Below are 18,829 nucleotides of genomic sequence, written 5' to 3' on the forward strand. Positions count from 1 at the left end.
TAGTTTTCCCTGTCTTTTGGTCTGTGATGGATAGTTTTATGGATAGTTTTACCTTAAAATCAGTGTATCTTATGACAAAACTGCTATGATCTGAAGTCAATTGTTCTGTTTGGTAGTACCTAGATTAAAGTCACTTTCATCTAAGATATTACAGATTTTCTTTACTATTTTCATTTATATAGTGATTTAAATATAGCCACCAATGTTATTCAGGAAACCATCAAAACAAATTGGATGAATTGTAAAGATTTGTCATCAATTATAGTCAAGTTCCTTTTAATTGTTGAAAAAATCATTAACTTGTTAAGTTGCACATGGCTATTAGCTAGTAATTTCTCCATTTTATATAACTTTGATATAATTTATTTTTTATAATTGGGAGAGAACATATGACTTGTACTTATTTTGTATAATACATAAATATTGCCTAGTGGTACCTTCTGTTACTATCTGGACAATTTAAAGACTTATTTATTGTGTGTCAAAGGCGCCAGTTTCAACAACATGCACAAAAGAAATTAAATGTTTAGAAATGTTAAATATTGATCTTAAATGGGAACCAAGTCAAAGGGGAGTAACTCCAGTGCTTAAACCAAATTTGGGGAGTATCAGATGTACATATGTCAGCATATATATTGGCCAGATAAGTGGTTTGTAGAAAAAGTTTCATAGAATTTTTTTTTCCAAACTTAAATTTTGGGAAACAAAACAATACATATTGGATTGTCCTGATTTTTTTTAGACAAACAATTTTTTAAATGTTCTTGAAAAAAGTTTTTGCAAAATACATTTACACAATGGAAAACACAACCCAATCTGTCTTTAATTTTAAAACAAACAACAATTTATTTAAGAATGTATACAAAAATATCTTAACAAAATATGATTTTGAACTAAAGCTTCAAAAGAGCCTGAATCACTCAGCTGGTAAGAATATGCAACATTTATAATCATGAGGAACCGTGGCAAACATCTGCCACACACTAAATAAGAATGTATCCAGGTATGATTCACTCTGAGAATATTGATGCATTGTCATGTCATTTAAGGAAAATAACTCAAAAAACGATGTCTCTCACTTTATTTTCTTATAGATCTTGTCTTGCTGTGTAGTTTCTATTATAGTGTTTAAATAAAAAAAAATGCTAAAATTGGTAAAAAAAACCATTTAGGGGTAGTAACTCCTTTAGAAAAGCAAGCCACCTTCTTAGCTATGCTCACCTATTTGTAAATATGATCATTTTTAAAGCTGATCACAGTTTTTCACAGTTTTAAAGAAAATAGCCATAAAAAGAAAAAAAATGATGAAAATTGTCATTGAATGGCACTATAAGTCTATTGTCCATTTTTGTCATGTTGACTTGTTTAGCTTATCATTTTGACTGTTAACAGTTTCTCTCTATTAGTATTAGTGATTGTTTTCATAATATTAGCAAAAAAAATGTAAAAATTTGTGGACTAACAATTTCTGGCATTGTAACTTTTAAGTTAACTTATCTTGGTGATCATTTTAGCTGTTTACAGATTCACTCTATCGACTTTAGTTTTTGCAGAAAACACAAAAAGGTAAACATTATCATTGAAGGGCAATAACTCCTGTAAGCTTGATTGCTTAAAGTCGAAACTGACACAGTCCAAAAAAGCTGTATCCAATTGGATTTAACTGACAATATTGATCATGATGACTGTATTTGTTGATCTTCTCTAGCAGATTGTTTTTGGCTGTTTAAGGTTTCTCTTCATCTTTTGTAATTTTTGTTTCAAGATTATAGCCAAAAATGCAATTATGGGTAAAAGTTGTCTTTTAAGGGCAATAACTTCTATAAGGAGAGGATTGACTTATTAAAAAATGTTCATTTAATTGTAAATCTTATCCTGCTAGTCATTTTTGTCCAGCCCAGAAAAGAGACTTAGCAATCCTAGATTCTGTTGTCGGCACCGTCAACATTTAGGTTCAGTCTGGGGTTAAAGGTTATTTGGACATCATTAACTTTGTCAAACCTTCATGGAATTTTAGGAAATTTTGACAGAAGCTTGTTTATGACCAAAAAAACAGTATCCAAGGCTATATTTTTCCATATTTAACTGATAAATAGACTTAGTTTTTTTAACAGTTAACATTCAGATTTAGTCTGAGGTTAAAGTTTTTTAGATCTTCAATAACTTTGTCAAACCTTCATGGAATTTATGATATTTAGACAAGCAATTTTATAACCAAAAAACAGTATCCAGAGCCAAATTTTGAAAATATCTATTTTCCTTTTTCCGTATTTTAATGATAAATGGACCTAACTTTTTTTACAGTTAACAAGGAGATACAGTCTGGGGTTAGAGTTTGTTACACATCAATTACTTTGTCAAACCTTCATAGAATTTTATGAAACTTTGGCAGAAGCTTTTTTTATGATTAATAGTATGTCTGAAGCAAACTTTTGAAAATATATTTATTTCATTTTCATTATTTTTCTGATAGATGGACTTAGGTTTTTACATTTAACATTTACAGACAGTTTGGGATTAATTTATTTTTACATGATAAATGTGTAAACCTTCATGGATTGTTATGAAACTTGGACAGAAGCTGATCTTCAAGACCAAGAAATAGCATCGAAAGAAAAAGTTTGATTTTTTTTTTAAAATTCTGTATTTTACTGATAAATGGACTCACTTTTGAAGTCAACATTACACTTATACACTGACAGCAGCAATCGCAGGTGAGACTCAGGGTTCCGCAGAACCCCTTGAGAATTTTTGTTTATTTAAAGTTTCTCTCAATCTATAATAGTTTTCAAATTAAAGTATCTACTAAAATGGACATTTGAGGGGCAGTAACTTCAAAATGGATACTTCAGGGTTGATAGATCTTGACCTATTTATTAATTTTAACTGGTCAGTTTTGCTATGACAGCTTTCATTTTTGAGACATATTAATCAACAACTGCAGTTTAACCCCTCTGTTCTATTTTGTGGCTGCCATGTAATAATTGACTAATATATACTTGTTATAGGGGAGAATCATTCACCCAAGTCTTAAGCCCCGCCCCTGATGTCTCCCTCAGCAAAGTGATCAACTAAATGGCTACTATTTATATACTACTTCAAAGCTTGCTGGTTTAGATACAAGGTGATTAGTAGGAATCTTAAGCATGGTTCGTCCCCTGGTCTCTCTTCCAGCTAAGCAAAAAGTTAACCAACATTCTTACTGCAGAACAGAGTATTTAAAGTCATCTCATCATTTTTTTTTATGAATACACCAGTATTATACATTGTATTATTGTACTGTGTTGGTTGTATATGTTGATATAACTGAATTATGACTGTATCCTGGTCATTGCCCCTGAAGGGATCTTAACTTAATTGGAATCAACACATTGTTTTGTATTGTATTGCAACATCACTTTTCTTCATTAAATATTTACATCAACAATAGTGTATGTTCATTCACAACTTAATTGTAACACTGGCAGTAATGACTTCTGTATATTATTCTGAGAATTACCTACTTGAAACAATCTGTATCAAATCAAATGTGTGTAGCCTTTCAAAAGTTAACAAGTGGTATAGTTATCAGGTAGTTCTTAGATACCATCCTCGAGATACCATCATCCATTAGTCTGGAAAACCTAATAGATCTTCTCTTTACTTCTAAAAACATTTCTGAACACTTGATGAGTACCAGAATAAATTTAATCTAAAAGTTAAACCAACATTTACAGCCCATTTAATTTGAAATAAAAAAGACTTTCAAACCTTCTGATAAGTCACTAGTATAGATTGTCCAATACCATTTATTACATATCTAAAACCGTCTTCAAATCCATGCATTTGATATTGATTTGACTGAAATATCTTTTTTTGGGGGGTGGGGGAAGGGGGAGTGGGGTGTTAGGCTTTTTCCTTTATTCAATTTTACCTAGAACAGTGAATCAAATTACAATTTTTTTGGTCGAATTTGTATGTTTTCTCTGATGATGCCAGATTATATTTTTGTATTTACATGACATAATTTTTGGGCACCAAAAGAATCTTTTTCATACTAATACTTTTCCTTGGGCAAATGAAAAATCACAAAAAAATTATTTTACTCTAATAGTTTAATTGTTAATATAGTATAAATATGTAAAAATATTAGTACATCAAAAGGACTAATTATTGTTATTACTGAAAGAAGGTTTCAGCAATTTACAAAAGTATATATCATTTAAATAGCTATATGAAGATAAAAAAAAATATAAAAAATCAACTTTTCTTCTTGGCCATTAGCGTATTTTAATTTCATCTAAAGATATTGATATACCTTCATGTTTGATTTATTGTGTGATAGAATAATACAATAAAATGCTCCGCTGGGCGCAGCTTGATACGACTGCAGAGGTCGAAACCCTGAACAGTTGGGGCAAGTATGGACACAACATTCAAGCTTGATACAGCTCTGAATTTGGATTGTGATTAAATATTTGACACAGCATAGGTTTCTGACACAGAATGAATGTGGTCTAAGAACTTAAAAAAATTTAATTTACCTTTTCAAACCATATCATTATTATTTGCTTTTATATATAATCAGAAATAACCAATTTAAAATGGAAAATTTTAAAGAAAAAAAAAGGGAAAAAAAATCCCCCCCCCCATTTTTTGAACCCCCTTATGATTCATCACCCCCAAACTCAATCCCAGCCTTCCCTTTGTGGTATGGTACCTTGTAGTACAATTTCAGAGAGATCCATACACTTGAACACAAGTAATTGTCTGGAAACTAGAAAAATGCTTGTTTTTTTGGCCCCTTTTTTGCCCCAAATTCCTAAACATTTAGGGCAATTACCCCCAAACTCAAACCCAGCTTTCCCTTTGTGATATGGAACCTTGAAGTATAATTTCATAATGATCCATACACTTACACATAAGTTATTGTCATGAAACTAGAAAAGTGCTTGTTTTTTGCCCCTTTTTGGCCCCTTATTCCTAAAATTTGGAGTCAATTACCCCCAAAATTAATCCCAGCATTCCCTTTGTGATATGGAACCTTGTGGTACTATGTCAGAGAGATCCATACACTTACACACAAGTTATTGTCATGAAACTAGAAAACTGCTTGTTTTTTGCCCCTTTTTTGCCCCTAATTCCTAAAATTTGGAGGCAATTACCCCCAAAATCAATCCCAGCATTCCCTTTGTGATATGGAACCTCGTGGTACAATGTCAGAGAGATCCATACACTAACACACAAGTAATGTCTGGAAGTTACAAAAATGCTTATTTTTGGCCCCTTTTTGGCCCCTAATTCCTTAACTGTTGGTACCATAAGCCCCAAAATCAATCCCCACCTTCCTTTTGTGGTATTGAACCTTATGGTAAAATTTCATAGAGATCCATTCACTTAAACTAAAGTTAGAGTGCGAAAACCAATGTGTCTTCGGACGATGACGACAACGACGACGACGAGGCCAACGTCATACCAATATACGACCGCGAAATGTTTTTGCTGTCGTATAATAATGAATTCATTCACTCATATGAGAAGGGGAGATAATTTGAACCCACTGTATAACAAGAAGATTAACTCTTATGAGAAGGGGAGATAATTTGAACCCACTGTATAACAAGATTAAATGGAGAGAACCAGCTCTCATTGTAAAACATGTAAAAATATATAAATATCAAATATAAAAATATACTAACAATCTATTTTAATTCACCAACAAATAGAAATTCTTTCATTAACAGAATATATATATTCTGGATTGTGACATTACAAATCTGAGTGCATTTATTCCAAACAGAATTAACAAATTATTAATTCTAAATAAACATTCATTCAAAAAGAATTAACAATGACAGAAACTCTTATCCAGTTAGTATAAAAATCAAATGAAAAAATTTGCACAAATACAAAAATTGCTTAAATATGTTAAGAATGATACAAAAACAAATATATAAATGATGTACACAATGGAATGATTGCTGATCAATTATTTTTAGGATGAGTTGTCGTGAACTTTTCAAATGAAATTTTATATAAAATATTAATCTTACATGCATCAACATTTAGTTCAAGAATTTGATACGTATAATAGTCTGAGATGTTAACATTTTTTGGAAGAGCAATGGAAGAGATTTTGTCAAGAACAAGTCCTTAAGGATTTTTTATGAATTAAACAGGGGTTCAAATTAGTGTAGGTCCAAGGTCTGGGACCTGTCTTTTCTGGGAAAGGACTTATCATTTTTAGATTACAAAAGTCAAGGACCTACCATTCTTTACACTGATGCTTGATACACGACCATTGATTTCTTATAGAGGACCCTTCACTTAAAATTTCAAATGGTCCCGGACCTTTCATTATTTAAAGCAAATTTGAACCACTGATTAAAATACCACATACCTTCTTTTCATTGATATGATCACACAGTTATGGAGGAAATGAGGACTACAACCTACCAATTATATTAACTTATAAATTTTAAAGTCACTGAACAATGAAAATGAAGTCAGGGACAGAACATACATGTCAGAATCCTTAGAACTAGACATTCATACCTTCAACTTTTGAAATAAAATTTTATGGGTTTTCTTAATACCATGTTATTCCTATCAATCACTACCATTCATCACAGACAATAAAGCATCAATCAGAAATGTTCAGTTTCAATAATGTTTTGTGAAGGATCATCTAAGTAATCCAATATGAACTGCTTTAATTTGTATGGTTCAAACCAATCAACCAACCACCGATCTTCTTCCAGCGGTGGGTAGAATGCAGCATGAGTGTGGTCTTTCTTTTTTACCATACAGACTCTTGGATAGTCAAATAATAATTTTGGATCACCATCGTCTGTAAAGAGAAAGAAACAATTTAATTTATATATTGGAAAAAGGAAATATTAGACATACTACAAAAAAAATTCAGGCAGATTTATTAAATGTGAAAAATTGTTAATATTCAGGTAAATATAACAGTTTGGTAATAAAAGTTTAAAGATTTTCAGCTGTTATTCTGTGAAACAGCCTTCCAGACTATTTAAAAACTGACAATACTTGTTTTCACAATTTAAGAGTCCTGGAATCATTAGCTTATTTGTGTTATTTTCATTTATAATTATAGTGCTGCTTATCTTGCTGATGTTGTTGAAGTATGCTTTTTATAAATTTTATTTGTGTTCAATTTCATTAGTGAAACCCTCTATTACTGGCTCACAGTGTATAAAATGACTGGCAACAATATGAGATCATGTTTATGAGTTTCAGTGTTTGATGTTCCTTTAAGAATTGTTGGGGCCATGGGACATCAGAGCGAAGTCCATTTAGAAAACATTGAAACTTGGGGTGGCAAGTTTCTGTCTTGAAATTGTAATAGATCCATTTTCAAGTATTAGTTTAAACATATTTTATTTGCTTAAATATGTAAAAGGGATGAGACACAAGTTAATCAAACTTATAAAGTCCTCTCCCATTTTTTATTCAAGTACCAACCACCTGTAGCACAAATGAAAACACTCCATTCAACCCCCCACTTTCTTAGTGGTTTCAATTTGAACAAGTTGTCATGTGGCTTTGTTATCTCATTCTGTGATAATGAATGTTGAGAGTTAATTATAGTTCAAAATATCATGGAGTAAACATTTTTTATTTAACTGCATTACTAAAGAGTTTCTTACATTTGATCATAATTTTAGTGTAATCTATAGGCAAAAACTGCCCTGCCCAAGCTGGAAACTCTTCAACATCCAGGGTCATAACAATTATCTCATTATAAAACTGGTACGCTACCTCTGTTAAAACCTATAAAGATATATAACAACTGTAAAATAAAACTTAACTGATCCATGGTGCATATTGAAACCTGTAAAACTTGACAATATCTGGTTATGGAAAGTAATATGGACTTTTTATTTTTTTTTACAACCTTTCTTTTACAGTGTATGTGTGCGAGACTTTCATCACTGACCACCCCCCTTTTTGCTGCTTGTTTAACATACTGAATGGTCCTATAAACTGACATTTCCATTCAAAATTTAAAACAGGAGTGCACATGCAGAAATATCTCGCCTGCTTTACTGACCATTGATTTTATGTTGATTGTCCTAAATAAAAGCTTTACTACAAGTATCACATAAACTTAACATGATCCAAGAAAATGAGGTCAAGGTCAGATAAACGAAACCGGAAATACATGTACACCATACAATTATTCCATACACCAAATGTAGTTGACCTATTGCTTATAGTATACAAGAAACATACTTAACCAGGAAAACTTAACATTGACCAATGCACCATGAAAATGAGGTCAAGATCAGATGAACCATGCCAGACAAACATGTACACCTTACAATCAATCTATGCATTAACTATACTTGACCTATTGCTTATAGTATCTAAGAAACAAACTTAACCATGAAAACTGAACATTGACCATAGAACCATGAAAATGAGGTCAAGGTCAGATGATACCTGCCAGTTGGACATGTACACCTTACAATCATTCCATACACCAAATATAGTAGACCTATTGCTTATAGTATCTGTTATATGGTCTTGACCACGAAAACTTAACCTTGTTCTCTGATCCATGAAATGAGGTTGAGGTCAGATGAAAACTGTCTGACAGGCATGAGGACCTTGCAAGGTACGCACATACTACATATAGTTATCCTATTACTCATAATAAGAGAAAAATTAACATTACAAAAAATCTTAACTTTTTTTTCAAGTAGTCACTGAACCATGAAAATGAGGTCAAGGACAATGGACATTTGACAGACGGAAACTTCATAACATAAGGCATCTATATACAAAGTATGAAGCATCCAGGTCTTCCACCTTCTAAAATATAAAGCTTTTGAGTAGTTAGTTAACACCGCCATCTGATCACTATCCCCATATCCAGCTTTCTGCGAAAAAAGTTGCAGGCTCGACAAAAACAACTTTTGACCATCTAATAGATTCATTGATACATCCCATTGGGATTAAACAACACATTATTTATAGAAAGATAAATGTAATTATGATACCAGTTTATATGTGCATAACAGGAGTTTCTGGAATAACTGATGTAAACCTATGACATAGATTTCATGCAACTTAATGAGAAGTGTAGGTGAGAGTCGTTACAATGTTAATAGGAATAACAATTTTGTTCCAATTATTAATTTCCATTATTTATATTTTCATATATCTATCAAAGAGGTCTACAATAGCAAAGGAAAGTGTCTTATTAGAACTAGTCATATTAAAGAACCTACCTGTGAAAATGAGGCTGTATCTGTCATATTATCTTTGTAGACTAAAGCAATTAATATTGGTAAGTCTTCACTGTCTAAGCTAAAAATGTCAACAAAACAGAAACTAAAGCAATCAATATTGGTAAGTCTTCACTGTCGAAGCTAAAAATGTCAACAATACAGAGACTAAAGCAATCAATATTGGCAAGTCTTCACTGTCGAAGCTAAAAATGTCAACAATACAGAGACTTAAGCAATCAATATTGGTAAGTCTTTACTGTCGAAGCTAAAAATGTGAATATTCATTATCTTATGTACAGATTTATACATTGTCATCAATTTAAAGTATTGCCTGGAAGTAATTTATCAGATTAATCCATAGTGTTATCTAAAATCTCTATCAATAAGACTGTTTTACAAAAAGAGAAAGATCAATACAATACAAGATCACAGACACAATAAGTTGAACTGTGAGCTGTTGCTCACAAATGATTCCTGTGTATCACACAGTATAGCATATTCACATAAAGCTTGATACTGAATTTCAGGAACACCCAATTTGTAGTTCCCTGAGAAAATATGACAGAGAAGGACTGACTAATGGACTAAGGTAAACCAGTATCACAGTGTAGATACTATTCTGTACGCTATCTGGAAGTCACGATTTTCGAAGCGATGATTTCGAACTGGCTAACAGGACGGTTTTGCCTACGGTGACTTTTCTCATCATTTGTTTACTCCTATATCTATAAAGTGCTTTGAACATCTTCAAGGTATGTATAGCATCATAAATATAAGTAACTGTAACAAAAACATGCATAAGAATATAAAATATACGTGTGCATCACACCAACTTGATAGAAAAAAGTGAAATCGATGGACAAGTTTGCTCTCGTAGTACAAAGCAAATAATCTTTTAATGCAAATATTTGCATCAGTTTACAGTTAAATATATACTGTTTCAATATTCTTTTCGTATTTAAGTAAAATATTTGTATTTCCCATAAAACAATATGTTTTCCTTGAGGATCCCAAAATAAATTACTGTACGATCAGTCTAGAACTGACTGTATTCTAGAAGCGATTTCAGATTTTTTGACTGTATGACCAGTCGTGATTTTGAAAAAGAAACAACGGCAATTTGAAGGTATATATGTGTCTATGTGATATTATGAACTGTCCAGGGAACTATAATGTGTAATTTCTTTCATCAGACAATACAAATATATTTCTGATGATTTTTGTAGACGGCATTTGTATGGGAACATATATTTGGAATCCCTTTTCTCCTGGAATGGACCCCCTCTCCATTTAAAAATGGCTGGAACCCACAATGTATATTAAGTGGTTTATGAGGAGATGCACTTACAAAACCGACGAAACATATTGTACCGGTCCAACGGAAAGACGGACTTCATTATCACTATAAACCCCCGCTTTACAAAGTGGTGTACAATTGAGTGTCAAAGAGACAGCTCTACATCCAAAACAAAGTGAAGGAACTGTGATCAATTATAGGCTACAGTACGGCCTCGAATGTGTGTAAATACATGCATTTTTATATAACAATTAAATCTGTGTGTTTGTACAATTTTAAGTATAACGGAGGACATTTCTGAAACTTATATATACAACAAACCTTCCTCTTATTTTAGCAACATTTAAATATCCTTATACTTAATGTAGTAAGTCGAGTACACCCCATCAAGCTAAAACATGTTTCATAAGTTTTCAGGATGTGAATTTATTGAAATATATTTGTGTTATTTAGAAAAATGCCACCTTCTAATGTATCGTAAATAACTTTGAAATCACCACTAGAATACAGTGAAATAAAGACTGATCATACAGTTTCAAAATATACAAGCGAGACTGATCGTACAGTGAGAAATTCAAACAAGTGTAATTTTCTTATTTCTGGCTTCAAAGATCTGGTTGAAACTTTTACCACCACTTGAAATATACATGTACTTCATTTAGTTAATTACGTCTGGTTTTTACGTTAATTTGTACACTAAGAGGGTAAAAAGATTGTTTTTAGGTTCACCGACTGATTTTCCTTAGTGATGCACTTGAAAATCTCTTGATGAAGTTAAAGATACGAATAATGAATGTGCTGAATTTAATTCTAAACCATTTGAGAATATCGATGTCAACTGAATTAATCATTAAGCAATGTACAGATGATCAACTTACCGTTTAATTCAGTATATCCATCAAATTTAAAATGTGATCCAAAAAGTTCTCGCTTCGAAAATCGCGACTTCCGGAAAGCGTACAGAATAGTATCTACACTGTGAGTATACCCCTACTTTAAAGTGGATGTATGATAAAGATGGCTTTATACTTGTATTACAACCTGTTTTTTTTTTAATCTGTTCTAGAGGTTGTATGCATTCAAACCTTTATTTCATTTACCATACATTCTATTTAATGATAGAAAAATATTTTATGTCTTGATATAATTTTTACATAGTATCAACATGTTCAGTTCCAAAAAAGGGTCTATATTCTGCTTTAATTAGTATTATCAATACAGAGGTTTGATGTTATCTGATATAAAGATATACAGTTATTATGAGGGAACAATCATCCCTCCTTGATGACAAGTTTATGCCATATAAAACATCTCGTGTTCAGGTACTGGCAGCACATGAAAAAAATCCCCTATTGATGATGACACATGTTTAAATTTCTACAAGTGGACAAAGGGAGATAACTTAAATGAGTTATTTCTAAAATCCTGCTGATTTTCAAATGTCTAAGTATGAATATGGCTTAAGTTTTCAAGAAGAGACATCCTAGCTTTACAGTGTATATTACAGAATATAATCAGATCAACAAATGAACTTTGTGTTTTCAAAAACATAAGGACAATAACTGCATCTTACAAATAAATGTCTCTCCAGGGAGAAAATAATTTTATATATTTCAGGCTGATCTTTATCCAAAAAAGGTTGTCAAAAAGATACATACATTAAATATCTACTAACCAAGACATATTTTTTTAAATTCTGTATTATAAAAACCAGATAATTAATTTGAATAGCCTTATATTAATTATTGGTGCCCCCAATAGACAATATTAGGAGTAACACTTGTTAATCAGGAGATAAAATTTATTAAGAGGTTTTTATTTAGAGCAGGTTTGTTTTCCTTCATCACTGCTGTCACACTGAAAAACAGATTTGATGACATCAGTTTATCTGTAAACTTATGATTCCTTATAACTATCTATGTCACAAAAACAACCTGTCCTAATTTTGATTTTTTATTAACTGCCCCTTCTCTTCTTAAAATGGAGCATAGACCAAAAAGTTAAATACATGACATTATCAAAATGTGTTAAGTCTTACCTATCAGATGTATGAAATGCATTAGAGTTGATCTGTGTTATTGGCAGACGTGAATGGTCTAAAGTAAAGGCTGTTATAATATCTGTACAAGCAGCATGGTCAGTTTCACATTTCTGACCATGCCCTAATTTATATCTGCAAATGAAACATAGATAGTTGAGTTATAATGGATAAACAAAGGAATGGGATATCCATTCATGACACAAAATCAGTACATGCACAGCAAAAAAAAAAACACAAAAAGTAAAGGAACAGCTTTTATCTATGTACATTCTTCAATGATATAAAATAACAAGCATTCTGTGAGTATTGCCTGGCAATACATAGTCCTCTACCAGTTAAAACTTCGTTGTACTGGAACAAAATACTAACTTGATCTATAACTTGTCATGGTGTAAACTATATAACAAATATCAAGTCAATATCTTCAAGTATGATGAAAAAAATGTGGAAAATTGATTGTTTGAGTGAATTTTCTAAGTCCAAGGACCATAACTCTGCACAAAATCATCAGACCGGAACAAAATTCAAATTTGATTTGTAACTTGTCATAATAAAACTATATACCAATTATCAAATCAATATCTTCAAGCATGACGAAAAAAAGTGAGGAAAAGTGATTATTTGAGTGAATTTTCTAAGTCCAAGGACCATAAGTCTGCACGAAATCATTAGACCGGACCAAAATTCGAACTTGATCTGTAACTTGAACTTGAAAATTCACTCAAATATTCAGTTTTCCGCATTTTTTTTTGTCATGCTTGAAGATATTGATTAGATGATTGGTATATAGTTTTATCATGACAAGTTACTGATCAAGTTCAAATTTTGGTCCAGCCAAATGATTTTGTGCAGAGTTATGGACCTTGGACTTTGAGCAATGAACCTTGAAAATGAGGTCAAGGTCAATAAAAAACCTACCAGACTGACATGTGCATCACAAATATTTCCATACACCAAATATATTTGACCTATTGCATGCAGTGTTAGAAAAACAGACCAAAACACAAAAACTTAACTTAAACCAATGAACCATGAAAATGGAGTCAAGGTCATACGATACATGCCAGTTGGACATGTACACCTTACAGTTACAATCATTCCATACAACAAATACAGTAGACATTTTGCTTATAGTATCTGAGATATGGACTTGACCATGAAAACTTTACCTTGTTCACTGATCCATGAAATAAGGTCAAGTAAAAACTGTCTGACAAACATGAGGACCTTGCTAGGTATGCATATACCAAATATAGTTATCCTATTCATAATAAGAGAGAAATTAACCTTACAAAAAATCTTAACTTTTTTTTCAAGTAGTCACTGAACCATGAAAATGAGGTCAAAGACAATGGGCATATGACAGACAGAAACTTCATAACATAAGGCATCTATATACAAAGTATGAAGCATCAAGGTCTTCTACCTTCTGAAATATGAAGCTTTAAAGTAGTTTAATAGTTAATGCCGCCAGCGCTGCTGTCAGATCACTATCCCTATGTCGAGCTTTCTGAGACAGAAGTTGTAGGCTCAACAAAAAACTAAGTCCATTTATCAGCAAAATAAGGAAAATGTATTTTCAAAATTTTGCTCTGGATACTATATTTTGGTCATAAACAAGCTCCTGTCCAAATTTCATAAAATTCTATGAAGGTTCGACAAAGTTATTGATGTCTAAAAAATCTTAAACCACAGACTGAACCTAAATGTTGATGCCGCCAACGACGGAATCTAGGATCGCTATGTCTCGCTTTTGCGACATAATGTTGCAGGCTCGACAAAAAGCTCTGTATAATCAGTTTGTAACAATGTATGTATGAGCTTTGTAGAGAATGATTAATTTTGCATGACTGATTTTTAAAGAATGATTCTGTGAACATAACAAAGTATTATTGAGCTTTGTGGAACCTGATTTTAATCATGTATCTGCCTGATTTTCTGAAAACTGTTTCAACAATGTAAAGTGTGATTTACTGCTCACTAATAAATACACCCCCTCTTGATTTCCAGTGAAAAGAAATATATATAGGTTACCAATTTGAAGCTTGGTAACAAATAACAAGAAGCTCTAATTTGTAGTTGCTGAGAAAAAGAAACAGAATTTCTTGTACCTGAATCAAAGTATAGATCATACAGGTAAGAGAAAAACAAAAAGTAGACAAGAAATGAATGTAACAGGATGCTGTTACGAAGTCTCCCAAACGAAGCTCCCATAATTCGTAATTCCCAGGGTCGCCTGACATTGGGCAACATCCATTGAAAATTGGTTTGGTCCAGTAAAGTTATATGCATTAGTGATGCCTGGGGACTAACCTTGTATATCATTCAAATCATCTTGGCATGACAAACCAGAATATATATGGTTTAGGGGTGGGGATCTCAACCATTTACAAGATACTAGAATATTGGGGGTGGGGAGGAACCCCTGGGGACTGGCCCTATACATCATTCAAATGTTCATTACATGACGAACAGGAATATATATGGTTTAGGGGTGGCGATCTCAACCATTTACAAGATATTAGAACATTGGGGGTGGGGGGAACCCCTGGGGACTGACCGTATACGTCATTCAAATGTTCGAGACATGACAAATAGGAATATATATGGTTTAGGGGTGGGGATCTCGACCATTTACAAGATATTAGAACTTTCTCAAATGACAGGGGGTCGGGATGACCCCTGGGGACTAACCCTGTCTATCATTCAAACCATCTTCGCATGACAAACCAGAATATATATGGTTTAGGGGTGGGGATCTTGACCACTTAGAAGATATTAGAACTTTCTTAAATGGCAGGGGGTGGGGGTGACCCCTGGAGACTAACCCTGTATTTCATTTGATGTGCTTTATCATGACAAACCAGAATATATATGGTTTAGGGGTGGGGATCTCGACCATTTACAAGATATTAGAACTTTCTCAAATGGCAAGGGGTGGGGGTGACCGCTGGGGACTAACCCTGTATAACATTTGATGTGCTTTATCATGACAAACCAGAATATATATGGTTTAGGGGTGGGGATCTCGACCTTTTACAAGATATTAGAACTTTCTCAAATGGCAGGGGGTCGGGATGACCCCTGGGGACTTACCCTGTATATCATTCAAACCATCTCAGCATGACAAACCAGAATATATATGGTTTAGGGGTGGGGATCTTGACCACTTAGAAGATATTAGAACTTTCTTAAATGGCAAGGGGTGGGGGTGACCCCTGGGGACTACCCCTGTATTTCATTTGATGTGCTTTATCATGACAAACCAGAATATATATGGTTTAGGGGTGGGGATCTCGACCATTTACAAGATATTAGAACTTTCTCAAATGGCAAGGGGTGGGGGTGACCGCTGGGGACTAACCCTGTATAACATTTGATGTGCTTTATCATGACAAACCAGAATATATATGGTTTAGGGGTGGGGATCTCGACCATTTACAAGATATTAGAACTTTCTCAAATGGCAGGGGGTCGGGATGACCCCTGGGGACTTACCCTGTATATCATTCAAACCATCTCAGCATGACAAACCAGAATATATATGGTTTAGGGGTGGGGATCTTGACCACTTAGATGATATTAGAACTTTCTTAAATGGCAGGGGGTGGGGGTGACCCCTGGGGACTTACCCTGTATAACATTTGATGTGCTTTATCATGACAAACTTGAATATATATGGTTTAGGGGTGGGGATCTCGACCATTTACAAGATATTAGAACTTTCTAAAATGGCAGGGGGTCCGGATGACCCCTGGGGACTAACCCTGTATATCATTCAAACCATCTTAGCATGACAAACCAGAATATATATGGTTTAGGGGTGGGGATCTTGACAACTTAGAAGATATTAGAACTTTCTTAAATGGCAGGGGGTGGGGGTGACCCCTGGGGACTAACCCTGTATAACATTTGATGTGCTTTATCATGACAAACCAGAATATATATGGTTTAGGGGTGGGGATCTCGACCATTTACAAGATATTAGAACTTTCTCAAATGACAGGGGGTGGGGATGACCCCTGGGGACTAACCCTGTATATCATTCAAACCATCTTAGCATGACAAACCAGAATATATATGGTTTAGGGGTGGGGATCTTGACCACTTACAAGGTATTAGAACTTTCTTAAATGGCAGGGGGTGGGGGTGACCCCTGGGGACTAACCCTGTATTTCATTTAATGGGCTTTATCATTTAGAACATTTTCAATTAAAAAGTTTGTGTCTATCACGAACGGTTTTCAATTTATAATCATTTGAAAATTTTAAAAAATAAAATCCCATAGGGTTCTATAGTAAAACCCTCTTTTCTTTTTGCCCCTCAAAGTACCCCTTTATAAACCCCATTGCAAAAACAAAACCCTGATTGCACCACTAGACATGTTAGTCTAACATATTGTGAAACCCTAAGTTAATCCGACAAGCGGTTTTGGAGAACGGGTGCGGACAAGTTCAAATTTAAAAGCGGCGGAAGAAGAAGAAGAAGAAGAAGAAGAAGAAGAATAATAATAATAATAATAAGAACTGAGCAAAAACAATAAGTCTTCCCAAACTTCGTTTGGGAGACTTAATAAGTAACAGATCAACAAGATATGAACTTGCTGAGACAAACAAGAAGTAGATAAGTAACAGATCAACAAGATATGTACTTGCTGAGAGACACAAGAAGTAGATAAGTAACAGATCAACAAGATATGTACTTGCTGAGACAAACAAGAAGTAGATAAGTAACAGATCAACAAGATATGTACTTGCTGAGACACAAGAAGTAGATAAGTAACAGATCAACAAGATATGTACTTGCTGAGAGACACAAGAAGTAGATAAGTAACAGATCAACAAGATATGTACTTGCTGAGACAAACAAGAAGTAGATAAGTAACAGATCAACAAGATATGTACTTGCTGAGAGACACAAGAAGTAGATAAGTAATAGATCAACAAGATATGTACTTGCTGAGAGACATAAGAAGTAGATAAGTAACAGATCAACAAGATATGTACTTGCTGAGAGACACAAGAAGTAGATAAGTAACAGATCAACAAGATATGAACTTGCTGAGACAAACAAGAAGTAGATAAGTAACAGATCAACAAGATATGTACTTGCTGAGAGACACAAGAAGTAGATAAGTAACAGATCAACAAGATATGTACTTGCTGAGAGACACAAGAAGTAGATAAGTAACAGATCAACAAGATATGTACTTGCTGAGACACAAGAAGTAGATAAGTAACAGATCAACAAGATATGTACTTGCTGAGAGACACAAGAAGTAGATAAGTAACAGATCAACAAGATATGTACTTGCTGAGACAAACAAGAAGTAGATAAGTAACAGATCAACAAGATATGTACTTGCTGAGAGACACAAGAAGTAGATAAGTAACAGATCAACAAGATATGTACTTGCTGAGACAAACAAGAAGTAGATAAGTAACAGATCAACAAGATATGTACTTGCTGAGAGACACAAGAAGTAGATAAGTAACAGATCAACAAGATATGTACTTGCTGAGAGACACAAGAAGTAGATAAGTAACAGATCAACAAGATATGTACTTGCTGAGACAAACAGGAAGTAGATAAGTAACAGTTCAACAAGATATGTACTTGCTGAGACAAACAGGAAGTAGATAAGTAACAGACCAACAAGATATGTACTTGCTGAGACAAACAAGAAGTAGATAAGTAACAGATCAACAAGATATGTACTTGCTGAGAGACACAAGAAGTAGATAAGTAACAGATCAACAAGATATGTACTTGCTGAGACAAACAAGAAGTAAATAAGTAACAGTTCAACAAGATATGTACTTGCTGAGACAAACAAGAAGAAAATAAGTAACAGTTCAACAAGATATGTACTTGCTGAGACAAACAAGAAGTAGATAAGTAACAGTTCAACAAGATATGTACTTGAGGAGACAAACAAGAAGTAGATAACAGTTCAACAAGATATGTACCTGCTGAGACAAACAATAAGTAGATAAGTAACAGTTCAACAAGATATGAACTTGAGGAGACAAACAAGAAGTAGATAAGTAACAGTTCAACAAGATATGTACTTGCTGAGACAAACAAGAAGTAAATAAGTAACAGTTCAACAAGATATGTACTTGCTGAGACAAACAAGAAGAAAATAAGTAACAGTTCAACAAGATATGTACTTGCTGAGACAAACAAGAAGTAGATAAGTAACAGTTCAACAAGATATGTACTTGAGGAGACAAACAAGAAGTAGATAAC

The 18,829-nt window shown here is 33.3% G+C and overlaps 1 protein-coding gene across 2 annotated transcripts in view; it reads right to left on the minus strand.

The window, feature by feature from the left end:
* Positions 1-4,076: 4,076 nt before the first annotated feature.
* The window catches only part of LOC127727095 (uncharacterized), a 55,480-nt gene continuing 40,727 nt past the window's right edge, over positions 4,077-18,829 (minus strand). The window contains exons 19-22 of one of the 2 annotated variants that reach the window (XM_052234507.1): positions 12,575-12,709; positions 9,240-9,318; positions 7,653-7,776; positions 4,077-6,829 (exon numbers count right to left, since the gene is read on the minus strand). In XM_052234507.1, coding sequence (XP_052090467.1) covers positions 6,627-6,829; positions 7,653-7,776; positions 9,240-9,318; positions 12,575-12,709 — 541 coding nt within the window. In that variant the 3' untranslated portion in view covers positions 4,077-6,626. The other variant, XM_052234508.1, reaches the window with a different exon arrangement.

Source organism: Mytilus californianus, unplaced genomic scaffold, assembly GCF_021869535.1.
Source record: "Mytilus californianus isolate M0D057914Y unplaced genomic scaffold, xbMytCali1.0.p SCAF_19, whole genome shotgun sequence".
Lineage (NCBI taxonomy): Eukaryota > Metazoa > Mollusca > Bivalvia > Mytilida > Mytilidae > Mytilus > Mytilus californianus.